The sequence below is a fragment of the Malaclemys terrapin genome, chromosome 1 (genome assembly GCF_027887155.1).
Source record: "Malaclemys terrapin pileata isolate rMalTer1 chromosome 1, rMalTer1.hap1, whole genome shotgun sequence".
Classification (NCBI taxonomy): Eukaryota; Metazoa; Chordata; order Testudines; family Emydidae; genus Malaclemys; species Malaclemys terrapin.
The window spans coordinates 290,798,297-290,824,207 of record NC_071505.1 but is presented as its reverse complement, the minus strand read 5'-3'; the positions used below and the strand labels follow the sequence as shown (position 1 = coordinate 290,824,207).

The 25,911-nt window shown below is 46.2% G+C and overlaps 1 protein-coding gene across 2 annotated transcripts in view; it reads right to left on the bottom strand.

The window, feature by feature from the left end:
• AKAP11 (A-kinase anchoring protein 11) overlaps positions 1–8,566 on the bottom strand; it is a 58,178-nt gene extending 49,612 nt beyond the window's left edge. For both annotated transcript variants that reach the window (XM_054013996.1, XM_054014006.1), the window contains exons 1-2: positions 8,491–8,566; positions 3,119–3,226 (exon numbers count right to left, since the gene is read on the bottom strand). In XM_054013996.1, coding sequence (XP_053869971.1) covers positions 3,119–3,178 — 60 coding nt within the window. In that variant the 5' untranslated portion in view covers positions 3,179–3,226; positions 8,491–8,566. The remainder of the gene's footprint in view (positions 1–3,118; positions 3,227–8,490) is intronic.
• Between the last annotated feature and the right edge of the window lie 17,345 nt (positions 8,567–25,911).

Genomic DNA, 25,911 nt, shown 5'->3' with positions numbered 1-25,911 from the left:
TTTTGGGGTTTCTTGAAAAAGGGACTTTGAAAAAAGATCAGTTCAGTTCTCCCTCTTATCTCCCATCCCATCCTGCATCCCCCAGCTCATCCGCCAAACCACCAGCACTGCAATTCATCTCAGCTCATCATGGGCTCATCTAAAAGGACCTTCTTCCTGAAAGGAAAGCTGGCTGGCCAGCCTTGATCTTGTACAAGGAACTTGGTTTTCACCTCCAAAGTGGGAGAGGTAGTATCTTTTATTGGACCAACTTCTGTTGGTGAAAGAGACAAACTTTCGACAAGCTTCAGAGCTCTGTGTACCTCAAAAACTTGTCTCTCTCACCAACCAAAGTCGGTCCAATAAAAGATATTACCTCAACTTGTCTCTCTAATATCCTGGGACCAGCACAGCTACAACACTGCAACTCACATTATACAATCCTCTGCCCATCAGTGAGATCGCTAATTGACTGCACTGCAAAGGCACATAAGATCCTGTATTGTTTTCTCTTCCCTTGTTGTTATTTTCTACCCCCACGATCTCTATCCTCTCTCTCACTCTCTTGTCTTTTCATCAAACCCTGAAGTCAACTCTGCTGTATTCATCCAAGCCTGCCTTGTGCAAGAAGAAAAGATAATCAGATGACATCCCTGACCAGATTGTAAACCAAGATCCAAGCAGCAAGTGTCGTGGTTGACTTGTCAGCCAAAGCACCAGCTCGTAACTAACCAGCGATCCACTATTCCAAAAACACCCCAAAAAGCCGTATTTCATACCTCTTTTCTATCCTCTCTCGCCATCTTGTCTATCTAGAACAGAGTAAGTAAATGTCCTCTACGCACCAGGACAGAATGAAAATACCTTTTCCTTTTCATCAAAGAAAGGTTGCTCTGAAAATAAGAGACTCAGATTTTGTCTCCAAAAAGAGAGACTTTAAAGGTTTTGACTAAGTTTGTTTTGCATAATCACTCAACCACAGTTTCAATATAAATGCCTGTTCTAATTTCTTTTTCTTTCTTATGTTTAATCAATAAACTTTTAATTTGAACTAATGCTTTTGGGTGTTTGCCATGTAACGGAGTAAAACCAAGGCCTCTGTTTAACTTACCTATCTGTTTAATGTTGACAGTCAAAGAGTTTATAAACAGCTTTAATTCTTTAGGCCTTTGAGATCAATACTACAGCTTCGCACCCAGTGAGGCAGGGCTTACCCCAGATCCTGGCACACACAAAAGGAGGCAGGGAGTAGAGCTCAGACACCCCATGTGGGCAGGGACCCCCCCAGATCCTAGCTCACATGAGATGGGGAAAGGAGAGGGGCTCAGACCCACCCACAAAGACAAGCCCTCCAGAACCTGGCTCATATGAGTGGGCACATGGAAAGAGGTCAGACCCCGATAGATGGGCAAGGGATCCCTCAGATCGTGCCACAGACACCCCGGAGGGGGGGGGGGGGAAGAGAGGGAGGCTCATACCCCGAAAGAACCATGGCCTCCCCCATATCCCAGGTCGCATGAAGGGGGCAGGGAGAGGAGCCTAGACCCCCTCACCCCAGATGGACAAGGACCCCCAAGACCATGGTGCACACAGAGAGGATCAGGGAGTGGGGCTCAGATACCTCTGAGAGCAGGAACCCTAGATCTCAGCTCACATAGGGCAGGGAGAGAGAGCAGCTCAGACTTTCCCCCTCCCCCCCTAATCCTGACACGCACAGAGAGAATGCAGAATGTGGGGCTGACAGGCTTCCCAACCCCTCTCATGTCCCCTACCACCTAGCCCCATTTATCCCCCTCACCCTGATGCAGCCACAAATCCTTCTCACCTATATTACCTCCACTACTCCACCCCAGCCTTTATCCTGCCAGCAAGCATTCACATATATATTTTATTAAAATATTTAGATTATATCTATTTATAAAATAAAAACAAAACCCTAACAGACAGAATTTAGCGATATGCCCCCAAAACAAACAAACATTCATGCCCAATGTGTGACTAGAACAGACATTACCCGGGGTGGGTCAGGTTCAAAGGACTATTGTATATTTCCTTGAACATCCAGCTCGTGTGCAATTTTGAAGGCCAACAATTCTGTTAATTCTTCTGTCCACACATGCTCAGTGTAATCCAGTAGGCATGCAAAGACGTTTCTCAACATTTGAATTTGATTTCCCCCAATGGGCTGGTCAATGCCATGCACTCTGTTGGAGGTAACTCTGAGTATGTAAAACTGTGATGCAATGAGTGGAGCCCTGGGTTGATCTCTATCTGTGAGCAAAAACAGGCTGCTAGAATCCATCAATTTTTAGAAAAGCTGTTTTTTTCCCAGGAGCTACATTTTGGGAACTCGTTGGTCAGAACCCTGCACCACCATGAGGTACACCAAATTTCAAGGCTATCTGAGTAACTGTGTAGATTTTAGAGCACTTAGAAAATCATTGAGGAAAGACTTCTGATATTCCCCAATCTAAAATGACTTATTTCAAAAAAGCATGTAAGATTATTAAAGCTGCTAAACATCACACCCTAAATGAAACAACAACAAAACAACAACAACAACAAAAATAGCTATAAATACCCTCCATAACAAATGGAGGACAGATTTTATTTTTCACCAAAAGCATTGCCCAGCAGAAGTTCATGTGAACTTTAGCATAAGTCAGTCAAGAACCTGCGGTGGAATTAATTTTTGTAGATATGTCTTATTAGAACATCCTTAATACAAATGTCACAAAATAAGATTTGACTGTAAACAACATATTTATGTTAGGAAACTATACTAATATGAACACCTATTACTCCCAAATAAAATATTTAGGTTTGCTAAATAAGGTAATCATCTAACAGTTGCAATTTTTCTGAAAACCTTCTAGATTTCATAAGAACTACAGAAAACATGAAGCAAGAGGTAAGTCCACTATGTCCTTTGTTTAAGTTACTCAGTTTCCCAGATTTACAAATGTACCAAAGCAAAAGCAATCTGAAAACTATTTGCCTCCTTAAATCTTTAGCCTACTGAGACAAAACAAAAATGAAAATTTACAGGACCTGTCAGCTTATTTTCTTCAATCTAACTCTCAAGATTCAGATCACAAAGAATTAGTTTTTTTTTTAAGAGAACAAAATAGCTGTTTACCTTTTTCATTGACACTTTAGGCTTTGTTTGACTGCTTCGGGCCGTGGTATAAGTATCCATGGTTTAATTGCTTTTAGTAGTCATGGAAGAAAGTCAGCTCAAAAATACCTACAGAAAAACATTTATCACATCATTATTTTGTGCTTCCCATTACCTAGCATATATTGAGAAAACTACTTTTGATGAAACAAGCAATGAATCCACAATTTTGTGACAAAAGATATCTTAAAACTGAAAGTTTAAAAAAAAATTTCATCCATGCAGATGTTGCCTTTTAGATACTTCCCTTTAAAGTTTACATTTAGTTTCTTTTAAAGAAAAAATGTTTAAAAATCTTATAATTAAAACCAATATACTTCCCTTTAGTCAAGAGTGAGTGGGACAAGTTCCCTTGGTGAGCAGTGCCTGGGAAAATGATACATACTTTATTTTTAACATTTCACTTTGTTGTCACTGAATGGCAATGAAACTTACCAGAATTGTGTCACTGTCATTATTGGTGCCGAATAATAATAATTAAAATTTAACTGGCTGTGCACACATACTCAACATATCTATATTCAAATGCATGCCGGAGAACATAAGGAAATTTTCGATTGTGCATTCTGCACACATCTTTGTTAAATCAAAACCATTTTTTCCAAACCAAACAAAAACTTTAGTCCTCAATAATGAGAGGGATGAGATTTTGGAGCAGCCTCTCAATAAGAGCTGTGGGGCAAATAACTTAGTTAGTTCTGAGAGAGAGTTGGACTATGAGAGTGTGATTGTATGATGAAGTTGCTTAGGATGATAGGGACAGGGCTCAACAGCCAAGGGGCTCACTTCCAGTTTATGTCTTAACGTTCCTAAATGCTCATAATTCGGGGTTTCAGCTAGTCATCTGCCAGACTCAAGAAGGGATTTCTCCACCCACCCCCAATGTATTCTGGAAGGGTTTTTTAAATCTCCCTCCTCTGAAGCATCAGGATTCTGAGGTGTCACCAAGCATTCTCTCTTTCAGGTACTTGGTTGGCTGGTTCCAGCTTACATGCTAAGGGTCTAACTGATCGCCACAGGCTGGATCAGGAAGGAATTTTCCCTCAGGTCGGATTGGCAGTGACCATGGGTTTGCGGAGGTTTTGGGGTTTTTTTAGCCTTCTTCAGCAACATGTGATTATCTGGGCATATCTCACTTAATCATTTCACTGCCAGAGCAGGGCTTCTGCCACTGGTGCACCTTGGTCCCTCCTATTTTCTGTCTGTGGCACATAACAGTCTAATACAGTGCTTCTCAAAGTCAGGCTGCTACTTGTTCAAGGAAAGCCCCTGGTGGTCCGGGCCGGTTTGTTTACCTGCTGCGTCCACAGGTTCGGCCGTGGCCGCGGTTCGCCGCTCCAGGCCAATTGGGGCTGCGAGAAGGGCGGCTAGCACATCCCCGGGCCCATGCTGCTTCCTGCATTGGCCTGGAGCGGTGAACCGCAGCCTGTGGGAGCCGTGATCAGCCGAACCTGCGGACGCAGCAGGTAAACAAACCGGCCCGGACCGCCAGGGGCTTTCCCTGACCAAGCGGCGGATCGGCTTTGAGAAGCACTGGTCTAATATACTGTGGGCTGTAGTACTTTGGTCTAATTTTGGTTGTTGGGTTTTGTGAGCGGGTATTGGATTACGCTGAAGCACTATGATAGAGAGTGAGATCAGAATAGATGATCTGGTAGCCTTCACTATAACAACATTATGTCCATGTCAAGTTTCAAACCACAGCTTTTTTACAGTAGCATTATCTAAAGAGGTGTATACAGATTTTGAATTAAAAATGAAAGATTTTTTCCCCAAATCTAAAACAACTAAAGGAATTTTCCTCAAAGTTTCTGAAAAAAATTCACCTTTAGGCAAGGACCAAGCATGAAAAACTTCGATCTCATTATTGAACAGTTCAGAAAGTTATGAAAGGAGGGAGAAAACGTAAACTCTTTTGCAATCTTATGCTATAACACCAACTTTAACAATCCTGGATTGGCAATAGGGTTTACTAGAAAGTCTAGAAGGTCTTTTCCATCTCCAATTTCTAATGATTTTACAATTTCTAATGTGACCTCTTTCACTTTAAATAGCAGAGCTGGCAGCCTAGAAAAATTCTGCTCACGCATGGTTTTTTTTTGGGGGGGGGGGGGGGAAGGGGGGAGGGGGTGGACAGGCCTATAAATTGCCTCTACTATAATCATAGTAAAGGCTGAGTGAACAGATTTTGTCCACGGATTGGTACACTTTGGCTGTGGGAAGCAGAGCGGGCCGAGGGATATGTTGGCCGTGGCTTCTCACGAACCCCATTAGTCTGGAGCGGCGAACTGCGGCCAGTGGGCGCTGCTATTGGTCGAACAGGCAGACGCGGCAGGTAAACATACCAGCTTACCCCGGTTAGCCGCGTGCCAAAGGTTGCCGACCCCTGGTACATAAACTGAAAGCAGGGAGAGTCAGTGTTTTTGACAATAAGCAGTACATCTCTTAGAAAGAGAACATACACCCTCAGTTTTAATTTTGTGGATAAATACACTAAACACTTAAAAACCTTTAGTCTATAATTTGGACTTGACCATTCTGCTATTTAAAAAAATTAACAAAATTAAGTTAGAAAACTGTCTCCACTGCAACTGCAGTCTATATTTTTCATGCTTTATCACAAAATATAACATTTTAGGGCATGTTCTAGCTGCATAATTACCTGTGAGGAAATGTTAAATTTAGTTACTCTTCTTCTGCCTTCTTAGAATTTTAAAAATAATTTCTCTTTCACCATTGTAAACACCAAGTCCTCATCTTTTCCCCCCATGTTAATGACAGAGTCAAAATTAACATGGCTATTTTTGTTTATTTCCTGGTAGTGTACACAGATGATAACATTACAATCATAAAAATAGTATAGTGTTCTTTATTCATAAACTGCTTTAGTTAAAAAGAAGAAAAAAAAGCTAACAATGTTAGGAACCATTAGGAAAGGAATAGATAAGAAGACAAAGTATCATAATGCCACTATACAAACCCACTTTGAATACCGCATGCAGTTCCCATGGCCCCATCTCAAAAAAGATATATTAGACTTGGAAAAGGTACACAGAAGGGCAACACAAATGATTAGGATGATGGATCAGCTTCCATCTGAGGAGAGATTCAAGAATGGGACTATTCAGCTTAGAAAAGAGATGACTAATGGGGGATATAAAAATCATAAATGGTGTGGAGAAAGTAAATAAGGAAGTGTTATTTACCCCTTCTCATAACCCAAGAACCAAGGGTCATCCGATGAAATTAATAGGCGTAGGTTTAAAACAAAAAAGGAAGTACTTCCTCACACAACAGACTATCAACCTGTTGAACTCATGGCCATGGGATGCTGCGAAGGCCAAAAGTATAACTGGGTTCAAAAAAGAATTAGTTAAGTTCCTGGAGAATAGGTCCATCAATGACCATTAGCCAAAATGGTGAGGGATGAAACCTTATGCTCTGGGTGTCCCTAACACTCTGATTACCAGAAGCTGGAACTGGACAACAGAGGATGGTTCGCTTGATAATTGCCCTATTCTGTTCATCCCCTCTGAAGCATCTGGCACTAACCACTATCAGAAGACATCTATGCATCCGAAGAAGTGGGCTGTAGTCCACGAAAGCTTATGCTCTAATAAATTTGTTAGTCTCTAAGGTGCCACAAGTACTCCTGTTCTTCTTATCAGAAGACAGGATACCAGGCTAGATGTACCACCGGTCTGACCAAGCAGAGCCATCATGTTCTTATGCAGTACTAGCAAAGCAACCAGAAGAACCCTCAAAAATACTTTTAAATATTTTACAGTTTTCCTGAAGTAAAACGATAGATGTAAGCAAAAGTAAATATGTTTTTCCTACCCTAAAATATACATGTTTAAACCATTTTAAGGAAAGTCAAATGTTTGCTTAAACTAAACAAACCCTACTTGATCCATCTGTGAAAACTTCATAACTACCATCAGAAATGTTGAGAGTCGGGTTGCTTCTGGATATGAAATTTCAGATTATCATATAATTCTCTTTTCTTTTGCTGTCCATCCACAGTAAGAGTAAGTAATATCACTAATTTTTTTCATCATCAAGTGAATGGACTTCTACATTTTGTGTAGGACAGTGACATTTCATAAGAAATTTACAAAGCTGATACTGCATGAATAGTTAGCAATATAATTAGGCATAAAAACAAGACATGAAAAATCCACTTGCCTACTCATACACACTGACTGGAGACCTTCCCCTGACAAATGGGTCCAATATCACAAATGTATATATAATTTAGAATCTCAAAACCAAGTTTCTATCTATTTCCATTTTTATAGCGCCCATTACTATATCTAAGTGCTAATCCTTGGGGTTCTGAAAGAATCTTTCAAATGTGAACAGATACAATGTTGTCTTCCTGAATCTGAGATGGACAGCTCCAATGCCTTGATTATAGCACTCATATCTTTCCCAAGAAGCAGCAAAGTGAAATTAAGAAGACTTATTTTTATTACGCTTAAACTTTATTATTTGTATTACAACAATACTTGAGAATTCCAGTCAGGATCCTAGTGTGGTGTACAGATGTTATTCAGAACTTTGGGGCAGAAGTGAAATTGGCTGCTTGGGAAAGTTACCAGCAGCCATGAGGCAGCTACCACCACTAACAGGGATCAACTCACAAAAATAAAGTCTAGGAGAGCGAAATGGAAGGCTCTCTCCCCCCGCAGCCAGGAGGCCCAGACCTGACAGGCGGGGGGAAAGGAACCAAGAGCCCTTCATTTATTCAGCAGCCAAATTTGGGGCGTGGAGGAGGGGGGGGGGGGGGAAAAGAGATTTCACATTTACTCAGAATCCACTAACCAGAAGCTGATCTAAAGATTAAACAGGTGCGGGGGGAAGAGGGGGGTTAGGACAGGCTCTGCTCAGACTCCCAACACCCTCGCACCTGCCAGCAGCTGGAGGGGGCCTTGCCCCTCGGGCTCGCTGACGGGTCCCCCAAACTAGCTCGCCATCCCCTGTTATGCTGGAAAGCCCCAGGGAGCGAGCGAGCCCAGCGCTGCTGCGACACGCACCAGGGCCACTACCCGGGCCAGCTCCCAGGTCGGGGGTTTCTGCCGAGCGCTCCGCGCAGGGAGGCGGCAGCGATGCTCCCCTTGAGGTGATGGGGAGAAGCGCCCCTGGATCCAGCCGTTAGCCCTGGCTCCCTCCCCTCACGGGACCCGGGAAGGAGCAGCGCCTCCGCTGCACCCAGCGCGGATCGTTCCCATCCCCAAGCGCCTGCGCTGCCCGCCCGGGTCTGTCACGGGCAGCGGGGCCGGAGGCGCCTCGGGCGGGGTCTCGGGGCGGCGGAGGGGGGAGGGCCGTACCTGACTCCGCAGCGTCCAGCGCCCGCAGCCATGTCACACCCCCTCAGCAGCGCACAGCCGCAGGGCTCGCTCCGGCCGCCGCAGCTCTCTACTCTCCGCTCCGACCCGCCCCTCCACCGCTCTCGCGCGACTTCCAATCAACCGTCGCGAGGTTCGCCAGGCCGCGGTCTCGCGCACAAGCTACAGCGCGCACTAGGTCAGCAAAAGGTCATGTGAGAGTTGCCCTCGCCTCCTATTGGGCGAGGGGATAGCGCGAAGTCCCCGCTGGACTGAGCGAGAGAACGCAGCGGGACGGGAGAGGACGGGGAAAGCGAGGTCAGCACGCGCCTCCCAACCCAGGCGCGGCTGAGACCAGTGGAGGCGGTGGGGGCTGAGCCCGCACGAGGGGAGCAGGGCACGTGCAGGGAGCCCAGCCCACGCGGGGGAGGGAGGGTTCGGAGAAGCTCTGCAGAAGTGACAGCGCGCACCGTAAAAGGCCCCCACTGAGACGGAGAAGAGGCACCCTAGTGCATCAGGCATGGGGGCCAGGAGCATCCCTGCCACCCGTAGGCTACCCCACGCTGCAGTGATCAGTCGGGGGGGGGGGGGTGGTTAGCTGTTTCAGCCCCTCTCTTCAGGCAGGTGGAAGTTTGTGTGTCACTAGCTCCTACTCCCAGTCAGATTAATTCAAAGGCTGCAAAAAAATGGCCAGGGGTCAGCAAAAGACAACCACCAAAGCCAGCCAAACGCCAGTCTTCTAATAACCCCATACCAGTGCACAGAGAACGCTGAGACTCCCACAGGCTTCACAAACAATAGGGCATTGAGAAGAGGGAACCTGTACCGACTCCCCCACAAACACTGCCTTCAGCTCTAGCCAGGCTTTTGATCTCTCTTCTCCCCCATGCCTAACTCCCTGTGTTTAGATGTCCTTAGGGGTAGGTTAGGGTTACCATACATCCTCCTTTTCCCGGACATGTCCGGCTTTTCAGCACTCAAACCCCCGTCCGGGGGGAATTGCCAAAAAGCCAAACATGTCTGTCTGGGAAAATGCCGGCCAGGCACTTCCCTTCCCGCGGCGGCTCTGCTCCTCCCCTGACTCTTCGGCTCTAAGAACCGAGCTGCCCGAGCGCTATGGGCTTCAGGCAGCCCCCTTGCCTCTAGACCCCAGCCGCCGGCAGGGCACTTCCCCTCCCAGGCTCCGGCGGTGCAGGGTCCGGAGGCATGGGGGCTGCCCGAAGCCGGTAGCACTGGGGCAGCTCGGCTCTTAAACAGAGCCGAAGAGTCAGGGGAGGAGCAGAGCCTCCGGCCGCGGCGGCTCTGCTCCTCCCCTGACTCTTCGGCTCTGTTTAAGATCTGAGCACTACTGGCTTCAGGCAGCCCCCATGCCTCCGGACCCTGCGCCGCCGGAGCCCAGGAGGGGAAGTGCCCGGCTCGGGGCGCAGGGTCCGGAGGCAAGGGGGCTGCCCAAAGCCCAAGCGCTACCGGCTTCACGGTTTGCCGGGCAGCCTCCAGACCCTGCGCCCCCAGCTGGGCGCTTCCCCTCCCGGGCTCCAGCTGCGCTGGGGAAGCGCCGGCCAGGGGCGCAGGGTCTGGGGGCTGCCCGGCAAACCGTGAAGCCGGTAGCGCTTGGGCAGCCCTTTCCGCATGGCTGGGAGGGAGGAGGGGGTGGAGTTAGGGCAGGGAAGGGGCGGAGTTGGGCAGGGTGGGGAAATGGGCGGGGCCAGGACCCGTGGAGGGTCCTCTTTTTTTTTATTTGTTAGATATGGTAACCCTAGGGTAGGTAAGTGCAAAAGTTTAGAAGCCCAACATCTTTTCCAGATTCTTCGGCTATGGCCTGCCCCAACTGGTACTGAACTCAATAGAAAAAGTCCTGTTGATGTCAATGAAAGTTGTATCAGGCCCCTGCTACAGGAAGCAGAAGATTCTGTTCATGGGAAGTCTGTGTCGAGGGACTGAGGTAATGACAGCACATTCTTAACCCATTCTCTCAAATGTAGCCCGAGAACTTCTTTCTTCATTCCTCCCCAACCATTTGTTAAATTCAGTGCTGCAAGAGAATATGTACGCCAAGTCTGATGACATATTCAAAGTTTACAAGTTCTCTTGCACTGTTACAATATAGCACTTAATTGTATATGCTGTAGGGGCTCTTGCTCTCTTTTCTTTCTGTCTGTGTGTGTGTGTTAAAAATGGTGTTTCAGTTGGATTCATTTTATGGCAACATCTATTGATTTAATAAAAAGTTTATAGAGGCTCCCCTATCATTTTAGCAGCCTGTAAGCAGGAGCTGTCCCACAGACAGAACACAAGCAGCAGCAGGAAGAAATGACAAAGTAGAATGGTTGCTTAACAACTTTGAGCAGGATCCTCTGAGAATGCTCCAAAATGAGGGACTCCCCCCCCACCCCCCAAAGGTTGGCTTAACCCACGTTCCTGAGACCAAAACAGCCTGAGAGGAGAAAGACCTACAGAACCAGGGACCTGACCAACTACAGGCCCAAGATAGCCTGAGTATGGCTGGGGCTACCCAAACATGCACACTGCACCTGAACAAGCAGTGGTTGAGAGAAAGAACTGAATTGCTTAGTTGCTCTCAGCCACAAAGATGATATCTGTGGCTCCACTGGCCAGGAAAGAACCAACTGCCAGCCATGTGGCTTCCCTTGTACTAGGGGACCCCAAAGAGTGACCTCTCCATTTCACAATGAGAGATATCCCACTTTCCTACCAAGCTCCAATACACTCAGCCTTGTGCTCGATTTCCATACTTTTCCCTTTCATTTCTTGTTCCCACCCATACCACTTCTAATTTCACTCTATCCTTTCCCTTAATAAAATGTTAGTTTCTTCTTACTGCTGTTTAGTCCTTCATCATTTGGTATTTCTCAGATGCATCATAATTACCACTCTAGAGGTCAGAGGCTACACATTCATATATTTACCCTACTACTACTACTACCACCACCACTTGCATCTTAACCTGTATTCAGGAAATCTAGCAAGTTACGGGCTAAAATCTGTGCATTTGCTGGGGCTTGGAGCTAGGGTGACCAGACAGCAAATGTGAAAAATCGGGATGGGGGTGGGGGGTAATAGGAGCCTACATAAGAAAAAGACCCAAAAATCGGGACTGTCCCTATAAAATTGGGACATCTGGTCACTCTACTTGGAGCATAAAGAACCAGGAGCCCATTGATCCTCAGGAGGTCACAATGGTGGGACAAACAAGCTGCACCACTCTTGAGGACTAAGGAGGAAGTCAAATACATTGGGAGTCATTTATATATTCTGTAAACTTGTCATCCCTACAGTAGATAAGTTTAAAAAGCTCTGCAGTTCTCCAGTTAACAAGCTTATGACCGAAAGTTCCTCATTGTTTCAACCTCTTTGTTTTAAAATACCTTTCAGCGTTCAGGACAATTGATTAACTCTATCAGAGTGGCTTTTTCTGAATGTCAAGACTTACTTAAAGTAAAAAACTTTTCAGAACAAAACAGGAACTAAATATGTGAAGAAAAGCTTTAAAAATAAACTCTGACTTTTTTTCCTTTGTTCTACAACTCCCTTTAGACTATTCAGTGATAATATATTCTGATGGCACTTTGCCAAATCTTTGAAATTCAGGATTTATAACCACCAGGAAACCATAAAAACATAACCTACAGTACACCATTGTTTGCCCAGAAAATTGTTTTCATACATCATGTTAGAAATGGAAATTATTGACTGTACTGAAATGTTGATATTTAACAGTCTGATATAAATGTTTCATTTGTGATTACACAAGAAAATTGGTTAGTTATTGGACACTTCTTATTTTCTATGTTGCTTATGAAAAGAACATCTCACAGCAACAGTTTCTGGGCTCCTGAAACTGGATGTTCTATAGGATAAATCTAGTTTTATTTTTCATGTATGCCTGAGGGGAAAATACAAACTTATCTATTGCAAATTATTGAAAATTCAGAAGTTGGTAATTTTATTTATATTCTAGAATCTTCCATTCCTAGATGTACTAGAGCAACCTGAAAGGCAGCAAATAATTAATTGCCTTTTACATTCAATTCATTTTTTCATTTTAAATACAGGCGTATAGGGAAAAGAGACAAACAAAATGTGTACAGTAACTCCTCACTTAATGTTGTAGTTATGTTCCTGAAAAATGTGACTTTAAGCAAAATGATGTTAAGCGAATCCAGTTCCCATAAGAATTAATGTAAATGGGGGGGTTAGGTTCCAGGGGAAAAAATATATATAGGCTTTTGTTTGGCAAAAAATATTTTGACAAAGTTCCTCCTCTACCTTGGTGGGTCCTGCGCTTATTGGCAGATTTTCTCACCTCACAGATTCACCATGTGGGTCAGGAAACTGCCCAGAGACCTTCCCCTCAGGTAGAAGCCACAGACCAGGTCAATTCCTCGTGTGTCTGATCAGGAGTTGGGAGGTTTGAGGGGAATCCGGGCCTGCCCTCTACTCTGGATTCCAGCTGTCTAGAGTGCCTCCTGGTACAGCTGCGTGACAGCTACAACTCCCTGGGCTACTTGCCCATGGCCTCCTCCCAACACCTTCTTTATCCTCACCACAGGACCTTTCTCCTGGTGTTTGATAATGCTTGAACTCCTCAGTCTTCCAGCAATATGTCTTCTTACTCTCAGCTCCTCATGCCTCTTGCTCCCAACTCCTTGCATGCACACCACAAACTGAAATGAGATCCTTTTTAAACTCAGGTGCCCTGATTAGCTAGCCTGTCCTAATTGATTCTAGCAGTTTCTTAATTGGCTCCAGGTGTCTTAATTATCCTGCCTATCTTAATTGGTTCTAGCAGGTTCCTGATTACTCGGTGCAGCCCCTGCTCAGGTCACTCAGGGAACAGAAAACTACTCATCCAGTGACCAGTATATTTGCCCTCTACCAGACTCCTGTACCCCACTGGTCTGGGTCTGTCACATATCCCTCCCCCTGCTCAATGCCAAGGGGTTGGGCAGCTTGGGACGCCAGACAGTGCACACGTGACGGCTCCCTGCTCTGTGTTGCACATGGAACTGGAAAGGTTGGAGGGATAAGAACCACCTCGTCACCCTTGTGTTCTTCTCCTTGATCCGCTGCATCCATTGAAGAGGGGCATGGTCGGTCACGTGGACAAATCTGCACCCGAGCAGGTAGTAGCGCAATGCTGCCATGGCCCATTTTACGGCGAGGCACTCTCTCTCCACCACTGCATATTTTTGTTCCCTCGGAAGGAGTTTCCTACTGAGGTAGAGAATGAGGTGTTCCTCCTCCCCAACATCTGTGCTAGAACAGCCCCCAACCCTACTTCCGATGCATCCATCTGCAGGATAAATTCCTTGGTGAAATCAGGGGCTATCAGTATGGGGTTACTGCAGAGGGCAGTCCGTAGGACTGTGAACGCTTCCTCTGCTGCATCAGACCATCTCACCAGATCAGGTCCACGGGCTTTCACTAGGTCTGTCAGGGGGCTTGCCCTTGTGGCAAAGTGGGGGATAAATCGTCGGTAATACCCCACCACACCTAGGAATGCCCAGACTTGTTTCTTGGGACTTGGTCGGGGCCAGTTTTGGATGGCCTCTAACTTGTTCAGTTGGGGTTTTACCAGACCTTTTCCCACAATGTAGCCAAGATATTTGGCCTCTGTAAACTACTACAGCACACTTGGCAGGGTTTGCTGTAAGGCCAGCTCGCCTGAAGGTATCGAGGACTGCCTTCACCTTCTCCAGGTGGGTTCCTAGTCTGGGGTATGAATGACCACATCGTCCAAGTAGGCAGCAGCATAACTGTTATGGGGACGTAATAGCTTGTCCATGAGACGCTGGAAGGTAACTGGGGCCCCATGTAGTCCAAAAGGAAGGACAGTATATTGAAAAAGACCCTCTGGTATAGAGAATGCAGTCTTTTCCTTTGTGTCTTCCGCAAGGGGAATCTGCCAGTACCCCTTTGTCAAGTCTAGGGTAGTCAAGTACCGGGCATTACCCAGACAGTCCACTAGTTCATCTATGCGAGGTATGGGGTACGTGTCGAACTGGGATACTTCGTTTAGTCGCCGGAAGTCGTTGCAAAACCTTGTGATGCCATCAGGTTTGGGCAGCAGCACGATTGGGCTGGACCACTGACTGTGGGATTCTTCGATGATCCTCAACTCCAGCATTTTTTTTACTTCTGCTTTTATTTCCTCCCTTTTTGCCGCTGGCACCCGATAGGGCCTCATTGTTACTCTGGCCCCAGGGTTCGTGATGATGTGGTGATATGTCTCGGTTGTTTGACCCGGTTTTGTCGAGAACACATCTTGGTTCCGGAAGATCATCTTAGACACCTCATTCTTCTGGTCTGGTGTTAAATCGGGAGACACTCTCACCTGTTTGGAAGGCTTGTTTTCCCTGGTTAGGTCTTTTCGGACAGCTGTGCATGCCTCTTGTGCATGCCAGGTTTCAGAAGGTTGACGTGATAAATCTGTTCTTGTTTTCGGCGTTCTGGCTGCCACACCTTGTTTGTTACTTCCCCCATGGGTTCAACCACCTCATAGGGCCCCTGCCATTGGGCCAGAAGCTTGCTTTCTGCCATGTGTACCAACACCATCACCCGATTCCCTGGTTGGAACTGTCGGACTTTTGCCTGGCTATTGAAATGGGTTCGCTGGGCCTCCTGTGCCTTCTCCAAATGTTCCCGTACAATAGGGGTGACCCGGGCTATCCGGTCTCGCATCTGCATTACATGTTCTATTATATTTCTCCCCTCATTGGGTTCCTCTTCCTAGATCTCTTTGGCGATAGTATGCCCCGGGGGTGATGCCCATATAATAACTCGAAGGGGGAAAACCCAGTTGAGGCCTGAGGTACCTCCCGGATTGCAAACATAAGGTAGGGTAATAGGGTGTCCCAGTCCTTCCCGTCCTGACTTACCACCTTCCTTATCATAGCCTTGAGGGTTCGGTTAAACCTTTCTACCAACCCATCAGTCTGTGGATGGTAGACTGAAGCTCTCAGGGTATGTATATGGAGCAGCGTACAGAGGTCCTTCATTAGCTTTGACATAAATGGGGTTCCATGGTCTGTTAATATCTCCTTTGGTAGCTCCACTCGGGCAAAGATCCACACCAGCTCTTTGGCTATTGTTTTAGGGGCCATGTTCCGCAGGGGTACGGCTTCTGGGTAGCGAGTAGCATAGTCCAAAACAACAAGTATATATTGGTGGCCCCGAGCCGTCTTCTCCAGGGGTCCAGTCTCTGTTGCCTCTACTGGTTCAGAGGCGTTAGGGTGGAGGTCAGACTCAGGTGCTTCTCCCTCCTGAGTGGCCTCCTTTTCAGCTGCTCGGGTCTGCCTACCTACGAGAGCAAACTTCTGGCTTTAGGTCAGTATTCGGGTTCCCAAGGCCTTAGCTGCCTGTCTTTCCCTTTTTTTCTTTCTACCCAGTCTGGGAGTGGAGAACAAATCTGTGGATATTTCAGAGAAGATTGGGGGTTGACAGTCTGCTGTGGATGCCTCACTAATTACAGGGTTCCCATCTTTCTCCAATCCCCCTACCGGGAGTAAGTTTCCAAACCCTGGGAAGTCCCTCCCTATGAGCACCGGGTATGGGAGTTTAGGGACTACACCTGCTGCTACCTCAGTAGTGTTCCCTTGGATTTCGATTTTTACTGGGATGGTGGGGTAGTAACTAACTGTCCCATGGACACATGTTATCCCCATACGTTTAGCCTGTAGCAGATATGCTTCACTAGCTTCCCTGAGATAAGCGTGATAGCACTCCCCGAATCAACCAGTGCCGTGGTCCCTACCCCATTTAATTTCACTGGTCTGGTATACATATGTGGGGTTAGTGAGACCCTCACAAGGTGGATTAGGGAGCATGGGTCTGCCCAGTTCCCCAGGTTACACTGCATAGGCTCCTCAGCACTGGGACACTGTGAAGCTATACGTCCCCACTCCCTGCAGGCATAACATCTGTATGGAGCCCTAGGCATTCCCCGGTCTCTTGGTTTGGGCAGTAACATCACGATCCTCTTCTCCCTCAGTGCTCCGACTCTTTGTGGCCTCTGGAGGGCCTTCAGCCCCTCTCTTTTTCCACCTGGGCCCTCCTGGTGGCCCAGTCATCCGAGCTTTAGGGCTTGGTGCTGCTAGTTTAACCTGGGGTGCCTCTTCCTTAACTGGTCGTGTCAGCTCCCTCACTGTCCTTTGCCTCTCTAACAGGGCGACAACCTCGTCATAGGTGGCGGGTTCGTTCTGGCTTACCCAGGCGCGAAGGTCTGGCGGTAGTCCCCTCGTGTATCGGTCAATGACCAGAACCTCTAGTATCTCTTCTGGACTCCAGGACTCTGTTTGCAACCACTTTCATGCGAGATGGATGAGGTCATACAATTGGGACCGCAGGGTTTTGTCTTCCTGGTACCTCCAACCATGATACTGCTGGGCCCGCACTGCGGTCGTTACCCCAGATCTGGCCAGGATCTCTGCTTTCAGCTGGGGGTAGTCTGCTGCAGCCTCTTCAGGCAGATCCTGGTAGGCCTTCTGGGCCTCCCCACACAGGAATGGGGCAAGAATGCCAGACCACTGATCTCGAGGCCAGGCCTCCCGTAGGGCTCTCATCTCAAAGGCCAGAAGGTTTGTCTCTACATCATCCTCCCGCGTCATTTTCTGCAGCCAATGGCTGGCCCGTATGAGCTGCGTCCCATCATGGCCGCAGTTCAGCTCTGTAAGGGTCTTTACCAGTTCCCGCAACATAGCTCGGTCTTGAGCAGCCTGGTCCATCAGCAGGCGATTAGTCTCTTCCGTGGACATGGGTAGCCTCCTGCTGGGTTGCTGTGGCTTGTATCAGTGCCCACACTACGTCATCCATTGTGGTGGGGGGAAAAATAAACTTTTTTTTTTAAATCACCCTCCTTCTTCCGCCGCGCTGTGCACACCAAAATTCCTCTCCTGACACCAGTTGTGACAAAGTTCCTCCTCTACCTTGATGGGTCCTGTACTTATTGGCGGATTTTCTCGCCTCACAGATTCACCATGTGGGTCGGGAAACAGCCCAGAGACCATCCCCTCTGGTAGAAGCCACAGTCCAGGTCATTTCTTCCTGTGTCTGATCAGGAGTTGGGAGGTTTGAGGGGAACCCGGGCCCGCCCTCTACTCCGGGTTCCAGCCCAGAGCCCTGTGGACTGCAGCTGTCTAGAGTGCCTCCTGGTACAGCTGTGCGACAGCTACAACTCCCTGGGCTACTTCCCCATGGCCTCCTCCCAACACCTTCTTTATCCTCACCACAGGACCTTTCTCCTGGTGTTTGATAATGCTTGTACTCCTCAGTCTTCCAGCAATATGTCTTCTCACTCTCCGCTCCTCGTGCCTCTTACTCCCAGCTCCTCGCATGCACACCACAAACTGAAGTGAGGTCCTTTTTAAACTCAGGTGCCCTGATTAGCTAGCCAATCCTAATTGATTCTAGCAGTTTCTTAATTGGCTGATTCTAGCAGGTGTCTTAATTATCCTGCCTGTCTTAATTGGTTTTAGCAGGTTCCTGATTACTCTAGTGCAGCCCCTGCTCAGGTCACTCAGGGAACAGAAAACTACTCATCCAGTGACCAGTATATTTGCCCTCTACCAGACTCCTGTACCCCACTGGTCTGGGTCTGCCACAATATACACACTCTGTCTCTCTCTCTCTCTAAATTTTAAACAATTTAATACTGTACACAGCAATGATGATTGTGAATCTTGGTTGAGGTGGTGAAGTCAGAGGGTGGGATATTTCCCAGGGAATGCCTTACTGCTAAATGATGAACTAGCCCTCAAGGGTTAACTCATTGTTGTTAATGTAGCCTCACACTCTACAGGGCAGCGGGAATGGAGGGAGGGGAGACAGCATGGCAGACAGAGACACATACTGTGTGTGTGTGTGTGTGTGTGTGTGTGTGTGTGTGTGTGTGTGTGTGTGTGTGTGTGTGTGTGTGAGAGAGAGAGAGATGCGCATTTCCCCTTTAAGTATGCTGACTGCATTCTTAAGTACACTGCCTTGTTAAGTTAATCAGCAAGCTGAGACACAGCTGCTGCCAGGAAACTCCCTCCATCCTGAGCCCTGCTGTGTTTTCCCCCCTGCTCTATGGAGAGAGATGAGGAAAGCGGGGTGCAGGAGCAGGGGGACACCCTGACATTAGCTCCCTTCTTCCCTCCCCTCCCCCGCACAGCAAGCAGGAGGCTCGGGGAGCAGCTCCAAGGCAGAGGGCAGGAGCAGCACCTGGCAGTGGGGGGAGGGACAGCTGAACTGCCGGCAAGCTGGGTGGCTGCTGCACAGGGAATTTAGGGGAGCGGGGAGCTGATGCGGGGCTGCCGGTCCACCCTGGTTCCAAGCCTCCACCAGCTAGCTGCAACGGGCTGCTCTTCCTGCAAGCAGTGGAGAAAGCAGTCGGCTGCTAAATGACGTTAGAAGGGAGCATTGCACAACTTTAAATGAGCACGTTCCCTAATTGATCAGCAACGTAACAACGAAACAACGTTAACCGGGATGACTTGAAGTGAGGAGTTACTGTATCTAACCTAACATAAATAAGGCTGGCTGATTAAGACCACAATAGGCTGGGTATTACACTGCCCAAGCATCAGCTACCTTGCTAATTACTGCTCAAGAGTTTGTAAATCCATGTGGACAAAATTCTGAGGTAGAGTAACAGGACTTAAAACCCATGTTGGAAATAGTTTCAGATTTCAGAATTTTGTCTCTTTCTCTTTAGATATGAAGCAAGGCCTACTTACATATACCTACCACTGTTTTGTGGCAGCATCCTGCCATCTTTACTAGCTAACTCCATTAATACAATAATTTCTAGTGCACATTTTAGAATCAAACCAGCCTCAGTCATTTTGGATTGCTTCATTTGCATAGCACACCCAGCAGGCCTTTAAATTAATATCATTTAAACTGCAAACTGGAAATGCTCTGTTAATTTTCTTAATTCGCCCACATATTCATTTGCTTTTTGACTCAGCATATAATTCATTTTGCAATCAACAGTGGCTTTGAGGCTAGGTGATTTTTTAGAATTTCCACTATCTCAGCAAATGCTTTGTCTGTGGATTTGGTAGGAGCAGTTATATCATGCAGCATCTTATAAGTTGAGCCCGTTATGCTCCATAAGGCCACCACCTTTTTTGCATCAATTGAATTGGTAGTTATGTACCATTGTAGACTCTTGACACAGATGAGCCATTCCTCTACTAAGCTATCAAGTCGGTTTTCCCAAACAACCAGACATTTTTAACGCTTTACTTTCTAAATGAGCAGTTTACTCAGTCCCGGTGGCTGCAGGCTGCAGTTTCCTTTTCAGTTTCACTAGAGCTCATGATCATTATTCACTGTATTCCTGGATTAAGATCCTCATTGCCAGTTGTGTCTTTTGCTTTTTACAGAGCATGCAAAGCCTACCTACGTATATACATACTGCTGATCTGGCAGGTTTTGAAGCATATAACACTGCACACACTAGAGGGTGCTCAAACTATTTAAAGGGATACTACCAGATTCCAACACACTAGAATAATGTTTGGGGACTTACTAACTGAGGGATTATGACAAAATCTTCCTTGATTTCCCTCAAAGATACCAGAGGTATTTGAAATATCTACAAAATCCTGGGATGAGATCCTCATCCATGTTTCAGCTCCTTTGAGCAGACAACCTGAAAGCCCCATATCTGATCAAGGGAGAGTTTTCCCAATGCAGGCACTGTAGAAGATGGCCATAAAGTTGTCTCCCAAGGATCCCCGTGCAAGCCCTCATGTAGGGTTTGTGCTGGAGTGGGGTTGTGGGTAAGAGAGGAACGTCAGGGAAAGCGCTGGAGTACACAGCACTCTGGAGATTCTGAACAATGCTATAAAAACATAGAAATGTAGGACTGGAAGGAACCTGGACAGGGCATCTAGTCCAGGCCCCTGCACTGAGACAGGACTATAGTCTGTATGGCAGCCTAAAGAGGCTGATGCAATTTAGACAAGCCCATGGCCTATGCTAAATTACACTTGAGATCTCTCCAGCCTGCAGAACAGCCCAGGATCAAAAGCGCACAAAGGTGACTTAAAGCCATCGTAGGCTAGGGTTACCATTCGTCCGGATTCCCCCGGACATGTCCGGCTTTTAGAGTTAAAAATAGCGTCCGGGGGGAATTTGTAAATGTCCGAACTCCCCCCCGCAGAGCACGCGCTGCTGACAGGGCAGCCGGACGGATGGTGCCACTTACATGGGGCTCCGACAGCCAGAGAGAGCCCCTCCTCCACTTCCCCTTCCTCTCCCCTGCAGCTGAGAGCACTCCCTCCCTCCCTGCAGTCGCAGATCACCAGCAGGCCATTCGCACCGACAGTCTGGAGCTCCTCCCCCTGCTCCTCCTCCCCTGCACGCTGGTCTGAGTGGCAGAGTAAGGGGGCCAGGGGGTCAGAGAAGGGGCAGGGAGAGATGGGGGCAGGCTTTCTGGGGGTGGAGGTGTGGATAAGGTTTTGGGCAGTAAGGGTACAGGTAGGGGGTAGGATCCTGGGGGGGGCAATTAGGGGACAATGAACAGGGAGGCGTAGGTAGGGGGTGGGGGCTCTGGAGGGCAGTTAGGAGCAGGGGTCCCAGGAGGGGTAGTCAGGGAACAAGAAGGGGGGGGCTGTCAGGTGGCAGGGGTGGGGAGCGGGATCGGAGCAGTCAGGGGACAGGGAGCAGAGGGGTTTAGATGGGTCGGGAGTTCTGGGGGGGGCTGTCAGGGGGTGGGGAGTGGTTGGATGGGGCGTGGGAGTCCCGGGGGTCTGTCTGGGGGTGGGAGTGGGGGTGTGGATAAGGGTTGGGGCAGGTAGGGTCCTAGGAGGCCAGTTAGGATGGGGGGAGGGTCTCAGGAGGGGGCAGTCAGGGAACAAGGAGCAGGGAGGCTTAGGTAGGGGGTGGAGTCCTGGGGGGCAGTTAGGGGCAGGGGTCCAAGGAGGGGGCAGTCAGGGGACAAGGAGCAGGGGGAGGGTTGGGGGTCCTGAGGGGGGCGGGAAGTGGGAGGGAGTGGAAGGGGCAGGGGCGGGGCTAGGGCAGGACTTGGGCGGGGCTCCTCCCGTCCTCTTTTTTGCTTGCTGAAATATGGTAACCCTATCGTAGGCTGCAGTACATAATCTCAGCCCTGGTAATTAAAGTTGTCAAGATGGTAACTAGAGACTAACCTGTCACTTTGCCATTTTCATGACCATGAAATTTTACTGTGATTCAGTTTAACCCATGAAGTTTACCAAAATTATCATTTCCAGCTTCTTCAGAATCTGTTTTGTCCTGGAATCCTAATTAAATTCCAAATTTAAATGCCAACACCTTGTAGATAACAGCTTGACTGCCATTTGATGATGGTCCACCTGTGGGTGTCTTCACAATCTTACAACTTGCACTGGGGGTGGAGATATAAAAATAATTACATAATCCCTTCAAATATACAGTACTGCGCAGTAATCCCTAAGCACTGCTATACTGCTGTTTCTAAGATGTGTTTTGGTTCATTATGGAGAGAGACTTCCCGGCTCTTTGAGCTCTGGTCAAGTGAAAAATTCTCTAAGTTATATTAGTACTTTTTGCAAAAAGACATGAGGAAGACTGTGCTGTTCTTTTGGACTGCATCTGTCATGTAAAAACTCCAATACTTTAATCTGAAGTGACACAGGAATGATCACATCCCATTTCATCAAACATCCTTGTACTATGGAAAGTTCAAGAGGAGTGAGAGATTATAAATCTTACTGACAGGACACTGCTGATCAAACTCATGGAGAAGTGTCCAAGTATGTATGGTTCATTTTATTAGAAATAACAAAATATTCAATAAGGTTTACATAAAAGATCTCTATTGAAATAGCTCCTTGATAACTAAGACATTATGCAGAGCAGCATGAAGTCCTCTACAGTGGAATGCAGTTTGACATTTTACTGTTGCATAATGCAAGACTGACTTTAAAATCTGGAGGAGCCCAGGAAAATTATTGTGGAAGAGTCTCATTCCATCCATCTCTTTTCCCTTCTCTTGTGTCATCATAGGAAACATAGGAATTGTCATATTGGATCTGTCTATAATATACTCCTGTAACTTGTCCCTGACAGTGGCCAGTTACAGCTGCTACAGAGAAAGGTGAAAGAAACCTAATAATTAAAGAATAATCAGAACATAGGGGAAATTTCTTCATAATCTCTAGAGAAACAAGGTGGGTGAGGTAATGTCTTTTATTGGAACAACTTTTGTTGGTGAGATAAACAAGCTTTCGAGCTACACAGACCTGAGGAAAAACTCAAGAAGTTCAAAAGCTTGTCTCTCTCACCAGCAGAAGTGGGTCCAATAAAAGCTATTACCTCACCCAACTTCTCTCTCTAATATCCTGGGACTGACAGGGCTACACCACCATTGCAAATTTCATATCTCTGACATTTAGCACAATCATCTTGTGTCCAAAGCATGAGCACATATCTCTTTTCTTTGAAAAAGATATCCTGTCTAATGCAACTATGAATGTTCTCACTATTCATATATGGGCCTGATCCAATAAGTCTCATGGACTTAAATGGGCATTGGATCAGGCCCCAAGTGACTCATCTAAATAATATCTCATGCTAGTGAGTTTCACATGCTAAGTGTGGGCTGTGTATAAAGCAATACCAATGTATCAGTTTTAAATATGATCCCTTTAAATGTCAATGAATGCCACTTTGTTCACTGTGAAGAAGGGTAAATGGAGCATCTGATTTACCTTATCAACACCATTTTTCATTTTGTTTACCACTGCCAGGATCTAATGTTGAAAGGAAAGGACATAAGGACACTGGATATGAAGTTAGAAATTGCTGTGAGGCATGTCAGGGGAGTTACATGATGGAAAGAGGATAAGAGGAACGGAACTTCCTGTGCATAGCTTAAAAGGAAACCACCATGGAATGAATGACATGTTCCTATCATCACCCTGATCACTTTGCTTGGATGTTGTATCCCTTTTCCCTGCTCTTCAGCGGCTTTCGCCTTTTTAAAGCCTTAATTCTGTGCCCTGATTGGCCCACATGGACCGTTATAGTCACCCAGAAGTCAGTGAGAGCTCCAGGATGCTCAGCTTCTTTGAAAACCAGGCTTCTAATTCAGGTGCCTAAATATGGAATTAGGATCCTATTTTTGGCACCATTTTGGAAAATCTTGTCCTAGAGTTGTAAGTGCTAATGCACTTGCCTCACTTAAGAGCTAGCCTGCTTTTAGAAGCTGCAGATTTTAAATAGCTCAAGAGGATCAAGCTAGTATCCTCAGAGCCCAGTGTAGTCGAGAGTTTCTAAGATCACCCAGGCATCCTAGGCTACCTGACTATTCCTCTCTTAGTTCTCAATGCCCCGATTACTTCTTAACTTTACGGAGGCAGGGGACACTGCATAGGGTTGCCAGTTTTGTTTGGATGTATTCCTGGAGATTTCATCACATGACAATTTTTAATTAAAGACTAATCTTTAATTCCTGGAGACTCCAGGCCAATCCTGGAGGGTTGGCAACCCTAACACTGCAGAAAGCAAGGCATGGCGACTATTGCCTTGTTGATCTTAAAGTGTTCACGTTCTAGCTGTTCAGAACATTGTGCGCTAAGTGATATCTGGGTGCAGACTTCAAAGAGCCACAGCTCATAAAGGTGACTGACTAGCAAAACTCCTCAATTCAGTCAGAGCAGAGACCGAGCTTTTGAGGCTTTGAGCTTTGCCAAAGGACTGGCCCATAACTCTGAAATGCCGGCATGTGGATGTAGAACATTACATGCATCGGCATTTGACACTGAAAATGTTGCTCATCAATTTTAGGTTAATATTATTTTCCCCATCATCTTCTTTGTCATAAATAGAAGCAGTCTGGTGAATAATACTAATACATTTGTTATTCTTACTTTATTTATTTTAAAATTAGCCTATGGATAAGATTTTATTCAGATCTACCTGAAGTTTCACTAGTTAAATCTATTTTTAAACTAGAGGGAACTGAAAAACTTTAGACAAAATCCATAATATTTCAAAAGGGGTCCATTGTTAACATTTTCCAATTTCTAAACTACTGAGCAGACTTATGTGTAACAACAACAAAATGAGTCAATGGTATAATTTTGGTGGCAAAATAACATTCATCCTTAACAAAGGGATTTAAATCTCTGCATTAATTGAAAAAATCTCAACAGTCTTAATGATGGACCTGCTAATGATGCCTCCATGATATTATAATAAAATAATGACAAATAACATTATTTATACAGTACCTTTCATTCTGAAAGATTCCAAAGCAATCAGGGCTGGAAATTGCAAACCTCTAAGCACCCATTGGCTTTGATGGAAGTTGAGGGTTTACAACATCTCTTGGAGTTACTCAGGTCCTTGCAAAAACTGAGCTGGTTAGTGATCTCTTCACTCATTATTGAAATGCAGCTCTCTCAGGGTTGAAACACAGTCGCTATTTAACAGCAGGACAGAAAGTGACAAAGAATATCATATCCACCTGAGACTGCTGGGAGAATTTAAGCTAGGGAAGTCAGGGCACTGGGGTTAAATACCTGTAGTATAAGGAAAAGTTCCACAAAATTTTAATAACCCCAAGTTGTCAGGTATCCTGTTCATTTCTCAGAAAAACTAAATCTCCAGCAGAAAAGTGGCCCCTAGCATCTTGCTTGGGGCATTGGTTACATACTGAGTCAGAGGAAACGGTGACACTTATTGCATCCGAAACATCATTCCAAGCTGCCCACTTCAGTTTTCTTCCTAGATGTCCCATCCAAGCGCAGAGTCTATTTAATTCGTGAATTCTAATACTATTGCTACAGGGTTTTGTTTGTTTTTTTCCTAAGGGTGCTTCAAGTATACCTTTGCATTCAGTGATGTTTTGGGCTTGGTACACTACATATGAATGTTTCTATCTTAAATGTTTTTTAATTTGGCTCAGTTTATAAAAGTTTTATTCTTTATATATAGTTGTAGCATGAGTCACAATAGCTATACTTTATGAAGTAATCAGCACCTATGTATTTCTACAGTGCACAAATGAGGGAGTAAAGAAATCTGTTCACAGTAGTTTTAGAGTTTCATGGTGTTACAATTGTGCATCCACGGGGTGGCCCATTTTCAATAGAATATAGAAAGCTCATCTATTCCTGTATGCAAGCAAGAGGGGTGGATTGTAAGGTACCATTGGCCAAAATAGCTTAACTACTTCATAAATCACACAATGATAAGATTATTGAGGAAATACCAGGTGCTTTCAACAACACTTTCACTGGATTTATTCATTAAACTCGTTATTCACATCATTTTCACTGTGGTCCATATTCAGTTATGGGCAGGGGAATTGGAGCGGAGAGGAAAACTGAAAAGAAGGGCATGAAGGGCAACACATGGGACGAGATTTTGGATGTCTTTCAGAGCAGCCAATAGCGTAATGCCTGGTAGATA